This window comes from Scyliorhinus canicula, chromosome 9 (assembly GCF_902713615.1).
Source record: "Scyliorhinus canicula chromosome 9, sScyCan1.1, whole genome shotgun sequence".
In the NCBI taxonomy this organism is placed as follows: domain Eukaryota; kingdom Metazoa; phylum Chordata; class Chondrichthyes; order Carcharhiniformes; family Scyliorhinidae; genus Scyliorhinus; species Scyliorhinus canicula.
The window spans coordinates 47,488,342-47,506,203 of NC_052154.1; the positions used below are offsets into that span (position 1 = coordinate 47,488,342).

The following is a 17,862-nucleotide window of genomic DNA, read 5'->3' on the forward strand; positions in this document are numbered from 1 at the left end:
GCACCGCTTTCTTGTCATGTGGCCGCTGCATGCTCTGAATCGCTGCAATCTTCTCAGCTTCCGGCTTCACCCCGTGCTCTGATATTGTGTCACCCAGGAAGGTCAGAGAGGACCGTGCGAAGGTGCACTTGGCCTGGTTGAGCTTCAGCCCAAAGTGGTGGATTCTTTGGAAGACTTGTTTTAACCTCGCAATGTGGTCTTCCTCTGTCGTTGACCATATTATGATGTCATCAACATAGACACGGACGCTTTCAATGCCTTCTGTCATCTGCTCCATTATTCGGTGAAATATTTCGGATGCAGATATAATCCTGAAGGGCATCCGATTATAACAGTACCGTCCAAACGGCGTGTTGAAGGTACACAGCAGTCGGCTGGAATCATCGAGCTGCATTTGCCAGAAGCCCTGTGAGGCATCAAGTTTGGTAAATATGCGAGCTTGTGCCATTTCGCTTGTTATCTCCTCTCACTTGGGGATAAGGTAGTGTTCCCTGCGAATGTTCTTGTTCAAATCCTTGGGATCTAAACAGATTCTGAGTTCACCAGACGGCTTTTTGACACACACCAACGAGCTGATCCAGTCAGTCGGCTGTGTGACTTGTGATATAATGCCTTGAGATTGGAGGCGTTGGAGTTCAGCTTTTAGCTTGTCCCGCAACAGAGCTGGTACCCTCCTTGGCGCATGAATGACCGGTATTGCATCCTCGTTGAGCAGGATTTTGTATTTGTCGGATAACGTACCCATGCCAGAGAAGACGTCGGGATACTCACTGAGAAGCAGCTGTATGTTATCGGCCAGTCGTGATGAGTCAGCCACGTGCATGAAGATCCTTTGAATTAACCGCAAATCCTTGCAGGCTTGAGCACCTAGCAGTGAAGTTCTTTTGTCGTCCACAATCTCAAATCGTAGTCCTGTTGTGACTGTCTTGTTGACTACTTGTAGGTGGCAGGATCCCCTCGAGGTGATCTGGTTCCCATTGTAATCTGTTAACTTGCATGCAGCAGATAGCATCTCGTGTGTCCCTGGGATGGATGCGAGATTTTTGCTTGTCATCAAGTTTGCGGATGCTCCCGTGTCCAGCTTGAACGTGATGGGGGAGTTGTTGACTTGCACCGTGGCACTCCATTCGCTTGTGGATTTGATGGCATGCACGTATCGTGGCTGTGTGGTCAGCTCATGTGGTTCCGCTGTGGCGTTTATGATTCCAACGCCATACGTGTTCTCCCAGAAGTGGAACTCTTCGTGGTCGGAGAAATTTTCTTTGGGTGTCAGAGTGTCCATTGCATCTACTGTGCGTACTTTAAAGTTTCCATGCCTTTGCATTGTAGAGTAGTATTTGGCTGTGGACTGACACTGGGAGGCAAAATGGTTCATTTTGGAGCATTTTAGACACCTTTTCCCTTTTGCAGGACATTGCCCTTTTAAATGGACAGTGCCACAGCGGTGACACGTCATGATGTCCATGACATCACGCGTGTGTAGCGTTCGTGCATGCGCAGCGCGATTATCATACTGGGGCCGGTATTGTGTGTAATGCGCATGCGCGTACCAGGTCCTTCCGGGGTCGCGTCTGTTCTGATTGCGCGCATGCGCAGACGTGCCATTATGGGCACCAGCCACCGGAAGAGAAGGCCTGTGAGGAGAGGCCACCATTCTTGCGTCTGCCTCGTGGTGGGTTTTCTCCATGTTTGGTTTTTCAAGAAGCTCCAGGTACTGCTGATTTTTCTGCTCCTGTTGTAAGCATTTTGCTATCGTAGTTTTTCGTGTTAAGTCATTTTGCAGCATTAATGATTCCCTTAGTTTTTCGTCGGAAAGACCATAGATTAATTGATCCCTGATGATTGAGTCTGTTACGTCAGCATAGTTGCAGCCTTGTGCTAGCAAGCGGAGATCTGTGACAAAATTGGAGATAGTCTCCCCGTTTTTTTGGAATCGGTTACGCAGGTTGAATCGTTCCATGATTTCATTTGATTGAGATTTACAGTGGTCATCAAATTTTGCCACTATCACTTGATATTTAGTTTTATCTTCAGTATCACCATATGTAAAAGAGTTATAAATGTCTATCGCCTGCTGGCCTGTCGATAAGATTAATAGTCCAATTTTTCTAGTTTTCAGCATCCCTGGAAGTAGCGTGCGATCCATCGCTTCAGTAGGTTGTCTGGAATCAAAATGCTGCGAAGTCTTCCACAGTCGGGCGGCCGGCCTGTTGCTTTTGCTGGTTGCGTTGGTTCATTCTGGTCTCTAACCTGATCTATCTAGTGCTGTTCAAATAAGCCACTCTCGTACCATGTTATGTTACTGGAAAGAATGCTAGAAGTCGTCTAGTAGTTGAAGGAAGATTTATTGTGCTACACAACTTAAATGATTGCGTGAGTTCTTACTTACAGAACTACACTTGCAAAGGTTACACTTCTCTATGCTCTGCAACTAGGCCTGACCACACTAGCAGCCCTGAGCTCACTTCCGTCCCTGTTCTCCACACCATCTCTTCAGTCAAAGTGAGGGGGAGGGCCTTCGGCGTCACTCTTATACGTCCCCGTGCTGCCCCCTGGTGGTATTTCCATTTCCCATCAGCCCCTTCTGTACACACTCAATTGTGGATCACTACAGTACCCACTAACGATTACATACCTCCCACCTAGATCCACCAATATTTTAGCAGCTAAAAGAGATATCATCTTCTTGATCAATACTGCAGCCCCCCAAACCCTGCCAGCGAGACCCGAATGGTATACCTGCCCCACCCAACCCTTCCGGAATCTTGTTTGTTCTTGATCTGCAAATAGGTCTCCTGTAAAAACACCACATTAGCCTTCAAACTTCTCAGGTGTGCAAACACCCGTGGCTTTTTACAGGCCGTTTAGCATTCCAAGTTATCAACCGGATAGGGTGCCTTCTACCCCCACTCCAGCTCTACAGCCTGCCATACCCACCATGTGAGATAATCTGACTGCAACTCAAAGAGTGCCAATACCAGGGCTACCCAAGATGGCTGCCAAACCCTCTATCAGACCAGAACAAAGACAAAGAATTCTTGACCGTCAGCATTTTCCTGCCCCCCTCCCTCCTCCCCACCCTGCATCCCAGTCACACCACAACCCAATAAACAAACAAACAGCCAAAAGGAGAACAAAGGCCCCTACACTTCCCGCGTCCCACCTCAACCCCAAATAAACCAAGAACAGAAATCTTAAGCTCATTACTTAAAAGTAAAAACCCTAAAGTAATGAGCTGCAGATACCCCCGTTCCTCCGCTCCCATTAACTTACTTTACAGATATCAAGGTCACCCTTGCACGGGGTAAAATCAGAAAAATGCTCATACCAACAACCAGCCCTACCACCCACATCCAACTTTAATATAAAAAGATAAATGGTAAAAGAAAAGCAACACCCATCCCACAAACAACTGCAAAAATACAAACTACAAATTTGACCAGAAAAATCGCACAGCAACAACTACACTTCCTCACACACAATACAAAAATCCACAATAAATACAGATACAAACGCCCCAAACAATTCACAAATTAGTTCACTCCCAGTCCATGTTTCTTTACAAACTCATCCGCTTCCTCCAGCACATCAAAATAATAGTCTCTCGCTATTATTGAATATGATATGAGCTGAAACTGATCAATAGAATAGGGACATGCTAACAATTATAGGAATTACAGGAAATTATAGGCCAGTGAGCTTAACTTCGGTAGTAGGGAAGATGCTGGAATCTATCATCAAGGAAGAAATAGCGAGGCATCTGGATAGAAATTGTCCCATTGGGCAGACGCAGCATGGGTTTGTAGCCACCTGGGGTGGCCACTGCCCAACACAAAATGGAAGATTACAAAGAATGCAGGGAAAATGGACATGTTGCAAAAGCAAGCAGCTTGCAAAAGCACTTGTGTATTCTGACTGCTGCAGAAACCAGACAGCACTGTGAAAGAAAACAAGTTAGCATACTAATGAGGCGATACCCGGTGATTCCCAGTTACAATGGAAACAAGTTAACTCAAATCGCTACAGTGAATAGAAGGCCAGACTTCTCGGCGCCAAGAGAAGTCCAAAACAATAAGCCCCAAGAACCGCCCAGTGATCGAGGGACTGCCCCGTTATTGGGGAAATTCAAATCAATCGATTGGGAAGAGACCCAATCGATTGCGAGTGTATAGAGGGTCCGCCCAGGTGGGCGCGAGACCCTGGGAGAGGTATAAGGCAGAGACCCCGACCCCAGCTCTCTCTTTCAGCCGGACCTCCCAACAAGAACACCATTGTAGCAGCTCTCGAACTTGACCACGGAGAGGAGAGGCCTGGCCAGCAGCTGCCATCAAATAAGTGTCACACAACGCACGCTACGAGAGTACACTCCTGACCCCTTTAGTCCACACCGACTGGAAGCCTGCGGATCCAGGACAAAGCTAGGGGCCGTTGTTCCCTGATCCGGCAGTTCCCTTATCCAGATAAGTATTTGGCCTGTTAGTGGTAGGATTAGCCAAGTCTTGTAGTTTTATATGCATAATTAGTAGATAACTATTATAATAAACGTGTCTTGTTTGAACTTACTAACTGGTGTATGGAGTTATTGGTCTGAACTTGAACTTGAAACTTGTGGCGGTATCTTAACGATACCTGGCGACTCTAGAGCTAAGGAACGAAACAGAGCCAAATTGAGTGTAATGCACACTCACCCAGATCGAGCAACAGGTTCATAAAGGGCAGGTTGTGCCTAACTAATTTAGTGGAATTTTTTGAGGACATTACCAGTGCAGTAGATAATGGGGAGCCATTGGATGTGGTATATCTGGATTTCCAGAAAGCCTTTGACAAGGTGCCACACAAAAGTTTGCTGCATAAGATAAAGATGCATGGCATTAAGGGTAAAGTAGTAGCATGGATAGAGGATTGGTTAATTAATAGAAAGCAAAGAGTGGGGATTAATGAGTGTTTCTCTGGTTGGCAATCAGTAGCTAGTGGTGTCCCTCAAGGATCCGTGTTGGGCCCACAATTGTTCACAATTTACATAGATGATTTGGAGTTGGGGACCAAGGGCAATGTGTCCAAGTTTGCAGATGACACTAAGATGAGTGGTAAAGTGAAAAGTGCAGAGGATACTGGAAGTCTGCAGAGGAATTTGGATAGGTTAAGTGAATGGGTTAGGGTCTGGCAGATGGAATACAATGTTGACAAATGTGAGGTTATCCATTTTGGTAGGAATAACAGCAAACGGGATTATTATTTAAACGATAAAATATTAAAGCATGCCGCTGTGCAGAGAGACCTGGGTGTGCTAGTGCATGAGTCACAGAAAGTTGGTTTACAGGTGCAACAGGTGATTAAGAAGGCAAATGGAATTTTGTCCTTCATTGCTAGAGGGATGGAGTTTAAGACTAGGGAGGTTATGTTGCAATTGTATAAGGTGTTAGTGAGGCCACACCTGGAGTATTGTGTTCAGTTTTGGTCTCCTTACTTGAGAAAGGACATACTGGCACTGGAGGGTGTGCAGAGGAGATTCACTAGGTTAATCCCAGAGCTGAAGGGGTTGGATTATGAGGAGAGGTTGAGTAGACTGGGACTGTACGCGTTGGAATTTAGAAGGATGAGGGGAGATCTTATAGAAACATTTAAAATTATGAAGGGAATAGATAGGATAGATGCGGGCAGGTTGTTTCCACTGGTGGGTGAAAGCAGAACTAGGGGACATAGCCTCAAAATAAGGGAAAGTAGATTTAGGACTAAGTTTAGGAGGAACTTCTTCACCCAAAGGGTTGTGAATCTATGGAATTCCTTGCCCAGTGAAGCAGTTGAGGCTCCTTCATTAAATGTTTTTAAGGTAAAGATAGATAGTTTTTTGAAGAATAAAGGGATTAAGGGTTATGGTGTTCGGGCCGGAAAGTGGAGCTGAGTCCACAAAAAGATCAGCCATGATCTCATTGAATGGCGGAGCAGGCTCGAGGGGCCATATGGCCTACTCCTGCTCCTAGTTCTTATGTTCTTATTTGAAATATTGGTGATTACCTTCTGAAGGGTGATTCCCCCAAGCTAAAGTTTGCTTCCTCAGTACCTCAAAATAGTGCAGCAAATTACATCATAGTATCCATGCATTGCTGAAGGAGACCATTCAGCCCATCGAGTGCACCACTGTCCAAAAGAGCACTCTACCGAAACTCACTCCCCCCTCCTATCCCTGTAACTCGGCACCATGATCATGGTCAATCCACCTAACCTGCACATCTTTGGCCACAAAGCGGCAATTTAGCATGGCTAATCCACCTAACCTGCACATCTTTGGATATAAAGGGGTAATTTAGCATGGCTAATCCATGTAACATGCACATCTTTGGAGTTTGGGAGGAAGCAAAAGCACCCGGAGGAATTCCAGACAGGCACAGGAAGAATGTGCAAACTCCTCAAATGTAGTCACCCAACGTTGGAATCGAACCCAGGTCCCTGACACTGAGGCAGCAGTGCTAACCACTGTGCCACTGTGCGCTATCAATTCAGCAAATGTACCTTTCCTCATCATACATCTTTCCAAATAGTATGTTTTCTCTGACAGTCCCGTGAAATATCCAAGCTTGCTGAGAGACAAAAGCAAATGATCCATTGGCGGCTACCACTCCTTTCTGTAAATTCATCTGCATGAGGAAAAAAGAATCAAGTTATAGTTGATCATCCAGAGCTCTGGGAATACTTTTCTATCTTTCAAAATAGTGGGTCAAATATAATTGAAAATATTGCTTGAATTCATGTGCTCAGTTTTTGAAACCTTGTGGTGATTTTTTCTTCACCTCACCTTTCATCTCCAATTAGAATGACATTGCATATTGCTGGAAATGTGAATTGAGAGCGACACTGTGGTTGGGGTGGGGGGGGGGGGGGTATCTTAAACCTTGGGGAATGACTGCAATAGTGTATCGGTTCAACCAATCAAATTTAAGGATAGCAAGCAAAACAGAGACGTTAGTAAAGAAGGAAATAGGGTGCATTAAAATCAATTAAACACCGAAAAAGACATAAAAAGGGAAAGAAAAATTGAATTAACTGGGAAGAAAAATTAAACAATGGGAAAGAGAGAAAACTTTGAAAAAATGCAGTGCAAAACACAAAGAGAAAATGGTGAAATCAAGCAATATGATAATTCCAGTTGTGCTACTGGACACACAGTGGTATGAAACGTCTCCAGGTGCTTCTAAAGGGTCATGCATGAAATTAGAGTGGCTCTCTACCAACCCTTCAGGAGAAAAGGAGGGAAATGTATCTGAGTTCTTTGGCAAGTACATTTCTTTCCTTCTGCTTATCCTGCAATTCAGGGGATTGACCCTCACTTTTTTTTCTCTAGAGCCCATTGGCAGCCCAGACTGACACTTGGGGAGAATTCTGCTGGCCCACACAAGGCAGGATCACAACAGGAGGAGGCCCGAAAATCAGGAATGGGGAGAGAGTCATGCTGGATTGACTCCTTGAACCTGTTCCACTCTTGGGGAACATTCAAGGGACTGGCTTTGGACAGATTTCCTGCCACAAGGAGGGAACTTAGGATCCTATGAAGTATTATTTTACCAGGCCATTGACATTTTCCAGATGTCAGATCGAGCCCGGTCGCTAGCTGAATGCTGTTAGCACCTTAGTGGCATGTCAGTGATGTGTTGAGTAAGCTGGGTCTACGTGGACTGCGTTTAATGCAGTAGAGAGAGAGACAGGCTTCCAACACTTGAAGAAATGCAACACGATTTTATTGAACAACTAACTATAATACATGCTTGACTGTGGGTTGACACTATGCTGACTTCACCTGACCAGACTATCTTACTACCACATGGTGTTTGTTATAGTTGCTGCTCACGAGCTCTGACTGTCTCAGAGGCTGGATCCCGAGAAAGCGAGAAAACTAGTGCCCTCTGGCTTTATAGTAGGCGTGTCCTGTCTGGTGATTGGCTGCTGTGTTCTGTGTGCTCACTGGTCATCCTGTGTGTCAATCACTGCCTGTCTGCACACCATCATATACCTGGATGTATATTATGACAGTCAGGGGGCGCTGTAGTGACATGCCAGAGGTGGAGAGAAGTTGCATGGATGTAGGGGAGGGGGGGGTAGGGTAGTGGTAATGCAGGCAAGGAAGATAACAGATATCCCCTCAGAGGGGTTGCCCCTCATTACTACAGTCATTAGGTTTCTTTGAATTTTCTTTGGTCTACTTGGTGCAGGCTGCAGGGTCCTTCTCATCCTCAGCAATTGCCACCCTTCATGATGATGCTGCTGAGGCTTCTGAGCTGCCAGAACTCTGATTGGTCAAGCAGTTCTCAGCGTGGGTGACCATCCTGCATAGGACAGCAACTTCAGTAGCTACTTATTCATGGGCTTCTGCCTGTAAAGCCAAGGAGGAAGCCATTGTGGCTTGCCAAACATGTTGCTGACACACATTCCTGGCTGCTTTTGGCACTCTGACCTTTTGGAAATATTCTTCCTTACTTGCTACTGTCTCTGCAAAGTTCTAGCATGGTTACTGCTTCACTATAACTTTGTCATCGGTAAAATTTGATATTCAATGAATTTATATTATCATAAAACATATAGAACCAATCACATATCCTGACTTTAACAATCAGCGAAAAAGAATTTTGGAGATGTTTAACTTTATTTATACTTTGTTAATATGCATTGAAGCCTAACTATTTTGAGTTAAGTACATACACATTAATGTTTTAAACAAAAGGAGTGAATAATCTTCATTTTTGTTATTAAATAATCCAGAATGTGCCTACCTGTCCCAATAGAGCAGATATTAAAGAGCTTTTCCCACTCCCTACATTTCCACAAACTCCTAAAAGCGACCCCTGAAAAAAAATCATGTTATTTATTAGGCTTCTTGGACATCTCATCAAACACCAGGGTGGGATTCTCCGATCCCCCGCCGGGTGTGAGAATTGCCGGGGGTCAGTGTGAATGGGCCGAAGTCCTGCCCGTCTGTTTACTGCCGGTCCCGCCGGAGTAAATTAGAGTAGGTCCCTTACCGGCGGGACCTGGCGGCGCGGGCGGGCTCCAAGTTCTTGGGGGGGCGCGGGGGGATCTGGCCTTGGGAGGTGCCCCTCACGGTGGCCTGGTCCACGATTGGGGCTCACCGATCCGTGGGCGGGCTTGTGCCATGGGGGCACTCTATTGTTCCTCACCAGAGGGTGCACCATTCCCGGTGCAGAAGCGAATCCATCTGCGCATGCACGGGGATGACGCCAACACGCGCTGGCACTCCCGCGCATGTGCCGACTCGCGCCGGCCGGCGGAGGCCCTTTGCCGCCAGTTGCCGTTGCGCCAAGCCCCTTTCCTGCCGGCCGTGGAGCGCGAACCACTCCGGGCGGGCCTAGCCCCTGAAGATGTGGAGGATTCGCACCTTTGGGGCGGCCCGACGCCGGAGTGGTTCACGCCACTCCGTCTCGCAGGGACCCCCCGCCTGGCCGGGTAGGGGTGAATCCCGCCCAAGATGTTCAAATTTAACAGGGGTGATATCTGTGAACGTGTACCTTGCCCAAACAGAAGTCAACATTTTGAAGAGTTATTGATGCTTTTGTTGTCATTTCTGGCAACTGACCAGAAATACTGGACTCATTTGTTTCATTTGCACTAAAAACATTTTTTCCGTGTGCAACCTTGTCGGCAGGATTTGATTCCCCATTGCCATTTGTGTTGTCCCATGAAAATGAAGCATTTTCCATCAGCACTGCATACGGAGAGTCTTGCAAATTTTTCACATATACAACAGGATCTTTCATGACCAGGATTTTCTAATAATGGAAAATCAATTTACAAATCTGAATGAGAATATTGATAATTGTTTAGTTATGTTTCAAAAGCAACTTGCATGTATATATTTAAAGCAACAGATGTAAAATTATTAGCAAAGGTACTGATTTACCTTGAGTCTTTGTAAAGAAACTTTAGCCTCTGCGAATGCTTTAACTGAAAATGGCAAAGTATTCAATGCGAATTTCATTGCGTTGAAAATGGCAATCACAGTAAATGCCTAGAGTGATGAGATAAATGAATTGTAAAGTTTAAAGGAATGGATTTGCAACCAGTCAGGATTACTTTTCACTCAGTGCACAATCAATGTTCTCTCCATTTCCTCTTACCGTGGATGCAGTCAAATCAAATCGCAGCAGTGTGTGTACTATTAGTGTGAGGACTGTGGCCAACATCGGTACAATAGGGGTGACTGAATTATTCACACTCTGAACATATCCTGCTTTTTCTAATATTTTTCGTTCATCTTTTCGCACATCTGTTTTAGAAAACGATAAACACAAATTGTCCACATCAAAGCAGGGGCTTTGAGTCCTGTAACATCCGTAAAATGTGTAATACTTGAAAGTTTTCTTCCTGGGAAATGATGCTTTTTCATTGTTACATTTTCAAGAAAATATAAAGGGGCTAACATGTTTGTTTTAAATACATTGTATACAAAGGAGTTTGTTGAACATAACTTTCACAGTCGCATCACAGAATTGTGGGCACTTTGAAATAGCTTTTTATATGGAACAGGTTTGCAGTTAAAATATGTTTTTATGTGTATATAAAATTAATGTCAAGATCATAGTTCTATGTGGAAGGGGAAGAAAGAATTGGGGATATATATATACAAGTGGCTGGAGGAGCAGGGAGGTAAGCGGGTGGTGAAAATCAAGGAGAAATGGGAAGCGGAGTTGGGAGGGGATATCAATTGGGGAGCATGGAGTGAGGCACTGCATAGGGTAAACGAGACCGTCTCCTGTATGATGTGACCATCAATTCACACGACACGTAGTTGGAAGTGAACAGTGGTTTTAATGATCTTACAACAGAGCCTGCCTGTGACGAGATGAACTGGCTCAGACTGCCAGGCTTTATACCTCTGGTTAGTGGGAGGAGCCATGGGCGGAGCCATGGGCAGAGCCAAGGGTGGAGCCCAGTACAAACTCCTCATCTCCCCCTAAGGGCAGAGCCGTGCAACTGCTCGTATACCGAGCTTACACTGACACAGTACATCATATATAATAACAGTGTGAATAACACGGACTGTGATTCACCACACTGCAAGGTTGAGCCTGATACAGTTTAATGTGGTGCACAGGGTGCATATGACTCAGGCAAGAATGAGTGGATTCTTTCATGGGATAGCAGGTGAGTCTGAGAGATGTCGGCGAGGGCCAGCGAATCACGCGCACATGTTTTGCGGTTGCAAAAAATTGGGAAGATTCTGGGCGGGAGTGTTCGCGGCCTTCTAAAAAAAATCTTTTTATTTGCATTTTCTTCTTCTCCGTCCCCGCTTCTTGTTCCCACCCCCCCTGCCAGGCGCTGTCCATCCCGTTGGATGGCCACCGCGGCCTCTATCTGCTGCATGCTCCCGGCGTTAGCTCTCACGCTAGTGTGGTGACCCTCCTCCCGGGAATTACTGTCCGGCTGTCCACTCACTGTGGTTGTGGTAGTCGGTATTAGGGGTATTACGGTACCCTGGACAATGCTGTAAGACCATTGGTGTGGGAGGTACCTGAAACTACTGTTTCATTGGTGAAGACTGCCTGCTGGTTCCGCCCAGTAAGGCGGAGTATAAGAGCCCGTGTCTCCCCAGCAGCTGCATTCTGTACCTGCACTGCTGGGGGAAACATCTAGTCTAATAAAGCCTTCAATTGTCGTCCAATCTCACTTCTGGAGTCATTGATCGAGCATCAGTGGTCCCTGCCTGTTCTTTGCCCCTGTTGCCCTACGCTTGTTCCTCCGCCTTCCTTCTGCTGTTGCCCTCGTCTGCACGGAAAGGGCCACGTTATTCCGTCTGCAGCGGTCATTCGGGTGGTGGTTCATAGTTCGTGCGGGTTGTGTTGTGGTTGGGTGTGGTGGAGGGGAGATGTTCTTTTCTTCCCATCCCCCTGTCTTGTTGGTTTGCTAGCACGCTGCCGTTCTTTGCCTGGTCACTCCCCTGCCTCTCCTATTGTCGCTGCCCCAGCCTGCAACCTGCGACAAACTTATCTGCTTCAGCCGAGGCCATAAAATAATGTTCTTTGTCCTGGTATGTGACCCAGAGCTTGGCTCGGTACAACATTCCGAAACGTACACTGCTTTTGTACAGCGCTACCTTCGCCCTGTTAAATTCAGCCCTGCGCTTGGCCAGGTCAGCCCCAATGTCCTGATAAATACGGAGTCCGTATCCTTCCCAAATGCAGTTCCTGGATTGCCTGGCCCAGTGCAGAATTGTTTCCCGTTATTGGTATCGGCGTACTTTGGCTATGATAGCCCTTGGTTGTTCCCCGGCTTGGGTTTCGGTTCCAGCGACCGGTGAACCCTCTCTATTTCTGCTGGATTAGGGAAGGTCACCCTTCCCACCCGGTTACCCAGCATTTGGGCCACGTAGTTCGTGGGGTCTCTGCCTTCGGTTCCTTCTGGTAGGCCCATGACCCACAGGTTCTGCCTCCTTGATTGATTTTCCTGGTCCTCGACCTTCCTCCTCAGGTTACCCTGCTATGCGGCCAGTCTCTTCACCTCCTTTTCCAGTGCCACCACCTGGTCACTTTGGTCGGTTGTGGCTCTTTCAAGGTCTTTGATGGTGGCTTCCTGGGCCTCCAGTTTCTTTTCGGCCCTGCTCAGAGCAAATCTGTATTTGCACCAGAGTTTCAGCAAGCGCATCTTTCATCGCGGCCTTTATGTCCGTTTTGATTTCTTGACGATGCTCTTTCATTGCCTCCGAGAAGGATGCCATCTTCCAGTTCCCTCCCGATGGATGAGGCGAGACTTGCGCTACACTGCATTGTGCGCTGGTCCGCTCGTCCGATTGCCTCCATTTCAGACCCCTTCCACTTCTGGTCCCCATGTGGCTTCCGGCCTGACCTTTTCCCATCATTTTATTTGCCTGACCTTTTCCTGTCATTTTATTTATCCTTCTTTCGTCTCCTGTGTTCTTCACGTTCGGGGAACAGATCGATGGGAGTTTTGGTGAGTTTAAAAAAAACTAAACCAAACAAAACAAAAAAAATAGGGGTGATCGTTTCACAGTGCTGGGGAAGGAGAGTGAGAAAAAGAAGAAAGAAAAAGTGAGAGAGAAAAAAGGGAGGGAGAGCCCCCAGGAAAAGAGAGACAAAGAAAGATAAAGAAAAAAAAGAAGAGCCCTCCCACCCAAGAGAGCAAAAAAAAGGATTCGAAAAAGAGCAGAGAACCAAGAAAACCAAATCCTCACAGAGAAAAAAAAGAACCCTCCCACACAAGAAACAAAACCTAAAAAGAGGTGAACCACAAAAACAAAGTCCCCACTGAGAAAAAAAAGAGCCCTCCCGCCAAACAAACAAACCTCCCTGAAAAACAGGTCAACTAAGCAAACAACATCCACACTGAGAAGAAAAAGAGCCCTCTCACCCAAGAAATTCTCCCTGAAAAATAGGTGAACTAAGAAAACAACGACCCACTGAGAAAAAAAGAGCCCTGCCGCTAAAAAACACCCCGAAAAAGACCCAGAGTCATGTTCGCAGCCTTAGCCAGGATAGTGGAGGATGGTGGTGGACCCGGGCCCTTTGGTGGCGCCATTCGCCATTTCAGAGAAGCCGGAGCTCATGGAGAGGAGGAAGGCCGATGGCTTGGCCTTCGCCTCTCTGGTTGCACGCAGGTGAATTTTGCTGGAGTGGTGGTCGGCATCGTCACCGGGGGTAATAGCTTGGTTGGGTGACCTGTACGACTTCCTGCTGTTGGGGAAGATAAAATATCAGTTAAGGGGCTCTGCCGAGGGGTTTGAGAAAAGGTGGGGATGTTTGTGACCGTGTTTGAGGAGCTGTTCGTCGGGGGGGGGGGGGGGGGGGGGGGGAAAGGGGAAAAAAATGTCAACTGTATAGTTGATTGCTGGGAATTATGTTTCCCAGGGTGTTTATGTGCTGTAATCTGTTTTGATACATGTTTGTAATAAAATAAATGTTTTTATAAAGATCATAGTTCTAAAAAATGATATCTCTTATTTCAATTAACTGAAAACTGTGTTATCTTACCGCTAATAGAACGTGCAAATGATTTTTCCCATGCATACATTTTTATCAGTTTTATATGTGTCAACACTTCACTCATTAATCGCACCCGAGTGTCTGTCTGGCCAATGGCTTTGTGTCGGAATGCTGTGGTAAGTTGTGCCATGAGCATCTGAAACCAATAAAAAACACACAGAAATAATCCATTCCAATGTTACTGTCTGCCTGTTTCATAAACCAGTTTCTAAACTTCAACTTATTTGATCGGGGAGGGCACACAAGAAAATATCAGCTGGGCAAATGGAACACCTGTCAGGACATACTTCCAAGAATAAGGATGGGAAATCCAGATTAAGCAAAGGTGGCACTAAGTAGATTAATGAGGCAGGATGAAGTGAAATAGCAAGAAATACATACTTTGCTGAACCTTTGGATGGAATAAGTAGGAAAACACTGGGAAGAATATGGAAACATCGCAAAAAAGCAAAGAAAATGCCGAAAGCGGTGTCTGGGTAATGCTGGGGACAGTGTTCAGATAGTGGCAGGGGTCAGTGCTCAGATAGTGCCGGGGGGAGTGCTCAGACAGTGCTGGGGGTCAGTGCTCAGATAGTGGCAGGGGTCAGTGCTCAGACAGTGCTGGGGGTCAGTGCTCAGATAGTGCCCAGGGTCAGTGCTCAGATAGTGCCGGGGGGCAGTGCTCAGACAGTGCCGGGGGGGAGTGCTCAGATAGTGCCGGGGGGCAGTGCTCGGATAGTGCCCAGGGTCAGTGCTCAGATAGTGCCGGGGGGAGTGCTCAGACAGTGCCGGGGGGGAGTGCTCAGACAGTGCTGGGGGTCAGTGCTCAGATAGTGCCCAGGGTCAGTGCTCAGATAGTGCCGGGGGGAGTGCTCAGACAGTCCCCGGGGTCAGTGCTCAGACAGTGCTGGGGGTCAGTGCTCAGATAGTGCCCGGGGGGAGTGCTTAGATAGTGCCCAGGGTCAGTGCTCAGATAGTGCCGGGGGGAGTGCTCAGACAGTGCTGGGGGTCAGTGCTCAGATAGTGGCAGGGGTCAGTGCTCAGACAGTGCTGGGGGTCAGTGCTCAGATAGTGGCAGGGGTCAGTGCTCAGATAGTGCCGGGGGGAGTGCTCAGATAGTGCCGGGGGACAGTGCTCAGATAGTGCCCGGGGTCAGTGCTCAGATAGTGCCGGGGGGAGTGCTCAGATAGTGCCCAGGGTCAGTGCTCAGATAGTGCCGGGGGGCAGTGCTCAGACAGTGCCGGGGGGGAGTGCTCAGATAGTGCCGGGGGGCAGTGCTCAGATAGTGCCCAGGGTCAGTGCTCAGATAGTGCCGGGGGGAGTGCTCAGACAGTGCCGGGGGGGAGTGCTCAGACAGTGCTGGGGGTCAGTGCTCAGATAGTGCCCAGGGTCAGTGCTCAGATAGTGCCGGGGGGAGTGCTCAGACAGTCCCCGGGGTCAGTGCTCAGACAGTGCTGGGGGTCAGTGCTCAGATAGTGCCCGGGGGGAGTGCTTAGATAGTGCCCAGGGTCAGTGCTCAGATAGTGCCGGGGGGAGTGCTCAGACAGTGCCGGGGGGGAGTGCTCAGATAGTGCCCGGGGTCAGTGCTCAGATAGTGCCGGGGGGAGTGCTCAGACAGTGCCGGGGGGAGTGCTCAGATAGTGCCGGGGGGAGTGCTCAGGCAGTCCCCGGGGTCAGTGCTCAGACAGTGCCGGGGGGCAGTGCTCAGACAGAGCCGGGGGGCAGTGCTCAGATAGTGCCCAGGGTCAGTGCTCAGATAGTGCCCAGGGTCAGTGCTCAGATAGTGCCCAGGGTCAGTGCTCAGATAGTGCCCGGGGGGAGTGCTTAGATAGTGCCCAGGGTCAGTGCTCAGACAGTGCCCGGGGGGAGTGCTCAGACAGTGCCGGGGGGAGTGCTCAGACAGTGCCGGGGGGGAGTGCTCAGATAGTGCCCGGGGTCAGTGCTCAGATAGTGCCGGGGGGAGTGCTCAGATAGTGCCGGGGGGAGTGCTCAGACAGTCCCCGGGGTCAGTGCTCAGACAGTGCCCGGGGTCAGTGCTCAGATAGTGCCCAGGGTCAGTGCTCAGATAGTGCCCGGGGTCAGTGCTCAGATAGTGCCCGGGGTCAGTGCTCAGATAGTGCCGGGGGGAGTGCTCAGATAGTGCCGGGGTCAGTGCTCAGACAGTGCCGGGGGGCAGTGCTCAGATAGTGCCGGGGGAAGTGCTCAGATAGTGCCCAGGGTCAGTGCTCAGATAGTGCCCGGGGTCAGTGCTCAGATAGTGCCGGGGGGAGTGCTCAGACAGTGCCCGGGGGGCAGTGCTCAGATAGTGCCGGGGGGAGTGCTCAGATAGTGCCGCGGGGAGTGCTCAGACAGTCCCTGGGGTGAGTGCTCAGACAGTGCCGGGGGTCAGTGCTCAGACAGTGCCGGGGGTCAGTGCTCAGACAGTGCCGGGGGGCAGTGCTCAGATAGTGCCGGGGGGAGTGCTCAGATAGTGCCCGGGGTCAGTGCTCAGATAGTGCCGGGGGGCGGTGCTCAGGTAGTGCCCGGGGTCAGTGCTCAGATAGTGCCGGGGGGCAGTGCTCAGATAGTGCCGGGGGGCAGTGCTCAGATAGTGCCCGGGGTCAGTGCTCAGATAGTGCCGGGGGGAGTGCTCAGATAGTGCCCAGGGTCAGTGCTCAGATAGTGCCCAGGGTCAGTGCTCAGATAGTGCCCGGGGTCAGTGCTCAGATAGTGCCCAGGGTCAGTGCTCAGATAGTGCCCAGGGTCAGTGCTCAGATAGTGCCCAGGGTCAGTGCTCAGATAGTGCCCAGGGTCAGTGCTCAGATAGTGCCGGGGGCAGTGCTCAGATAGTGCCCGGGGGGCAGTGCTCAGATAGTGCCCAGGGTCAGTGCTCAGATATTGCCAGGGGTCAGTGCTCAGACAGTGCCGGGGGTCAGTGCTCAGATAGTGCCTGGGGGCAGTGCTCAGATAGTGGCGGGGGGCTGTGCGCAGATAATGCTGGGGGCAGTGCCAGGGGTAGTGCCCAGGCAGTGCTGGGAGGGCACCAGATTGGTTCCAGGGTGCCATTGACATTGGCAGTTTCAACACCGCTTTTCCAACCTGCCATTGGTCTTTGCCGAAAATGTTGTCCCTTGGGTGAGGTTTTCTGTTCCTGCCAATGTCGAGGGCATAACTTTCAGCATGATTGAAGAAAGTCTTTCTGGCCAGCAGGAAATTAGTTTGGTGTTTTGTTCTAAAGTTAATGGCGGGTTAAAACGAGTCGAGTTTCCTGCTGATCCATGTTGGGAACCATATTTGTATCCATGTTGGGAACCACTTGTATCTCATGAAAAGGCCAATTCTCAGGCATTATGTTCCCTCTCCAAGTTATACTGACCATGAAATAATTAGAAAGGCTTGTTTCCCAACTCTATATAAGTGGTATGCACCTAATGAGCTTCAGTTTATAGATGATTTTGAGCTCAATCGATGCAGTTTTTGCCTCCCTTTGAGAGCATGTCTGCCTGTATCACAAGGTGCACCAAGACTGGGCACAGGTGGTAAAACATGTGGGGACGGGGCAGATGGTGGCAGGACTTTGTGAGGGAAGAAAGGAGTCAGACACAGGCCTGGGGGTGGGGGGGGGGGGGGAGACCAGGGAATTGTGGGGAGTAGACAGAAACAGGACTACAGAGTGCTCACAGAAGTGGGCGGAGGAGTGAAAGGCTGTCCTGTGGCGGAAGCCATGCTGTAGGGGCATATTGAAGATACTTTTCCAGGGCTGCGTGGGCCATGTTAGAGGGCTCTGCATGGCATGTAAGCCTTAGGCAGAGCAAGGAATCTCTTTGGGCTGTGACGAGATGGTGTGGTCAGTCGCCTAAGGAATCTGCCTGGGGATTAGAGCCGTGTGTGAGGCACAGAA

The 17,862-nt window shown here is 48.8% G+C and overlaps 1 protein-coding gene across 1 annotated transcript in view; it reads right to left on the reverse strand.

Annotated features, from left to right (window-relative positions):
* LOC119971294 (multidrug resistance-associated protein 9-like) overlaps positions 1-17,862 on the reverse strand; it is a 331,741-nt gene that overhangs the window by 140,516 nt on the left and 173,363 nt on the right. The window contains exons 15-16 of the mRNA XM_038806659.1: positions 8,763-8,834; positions 6,511-6,635 (exon numbers count right to left, since the gene is read on the reverse strand). Of these exons, the coding sequence (XP_038662587.1) occupies positions 6,511-6,635; positions 8,763-8,834 (197 nt within the window). The remainder of the gene's footprint in view (positions 1-6,510; positions 6,636-8,762; positions 8,835-17,862) is intronic.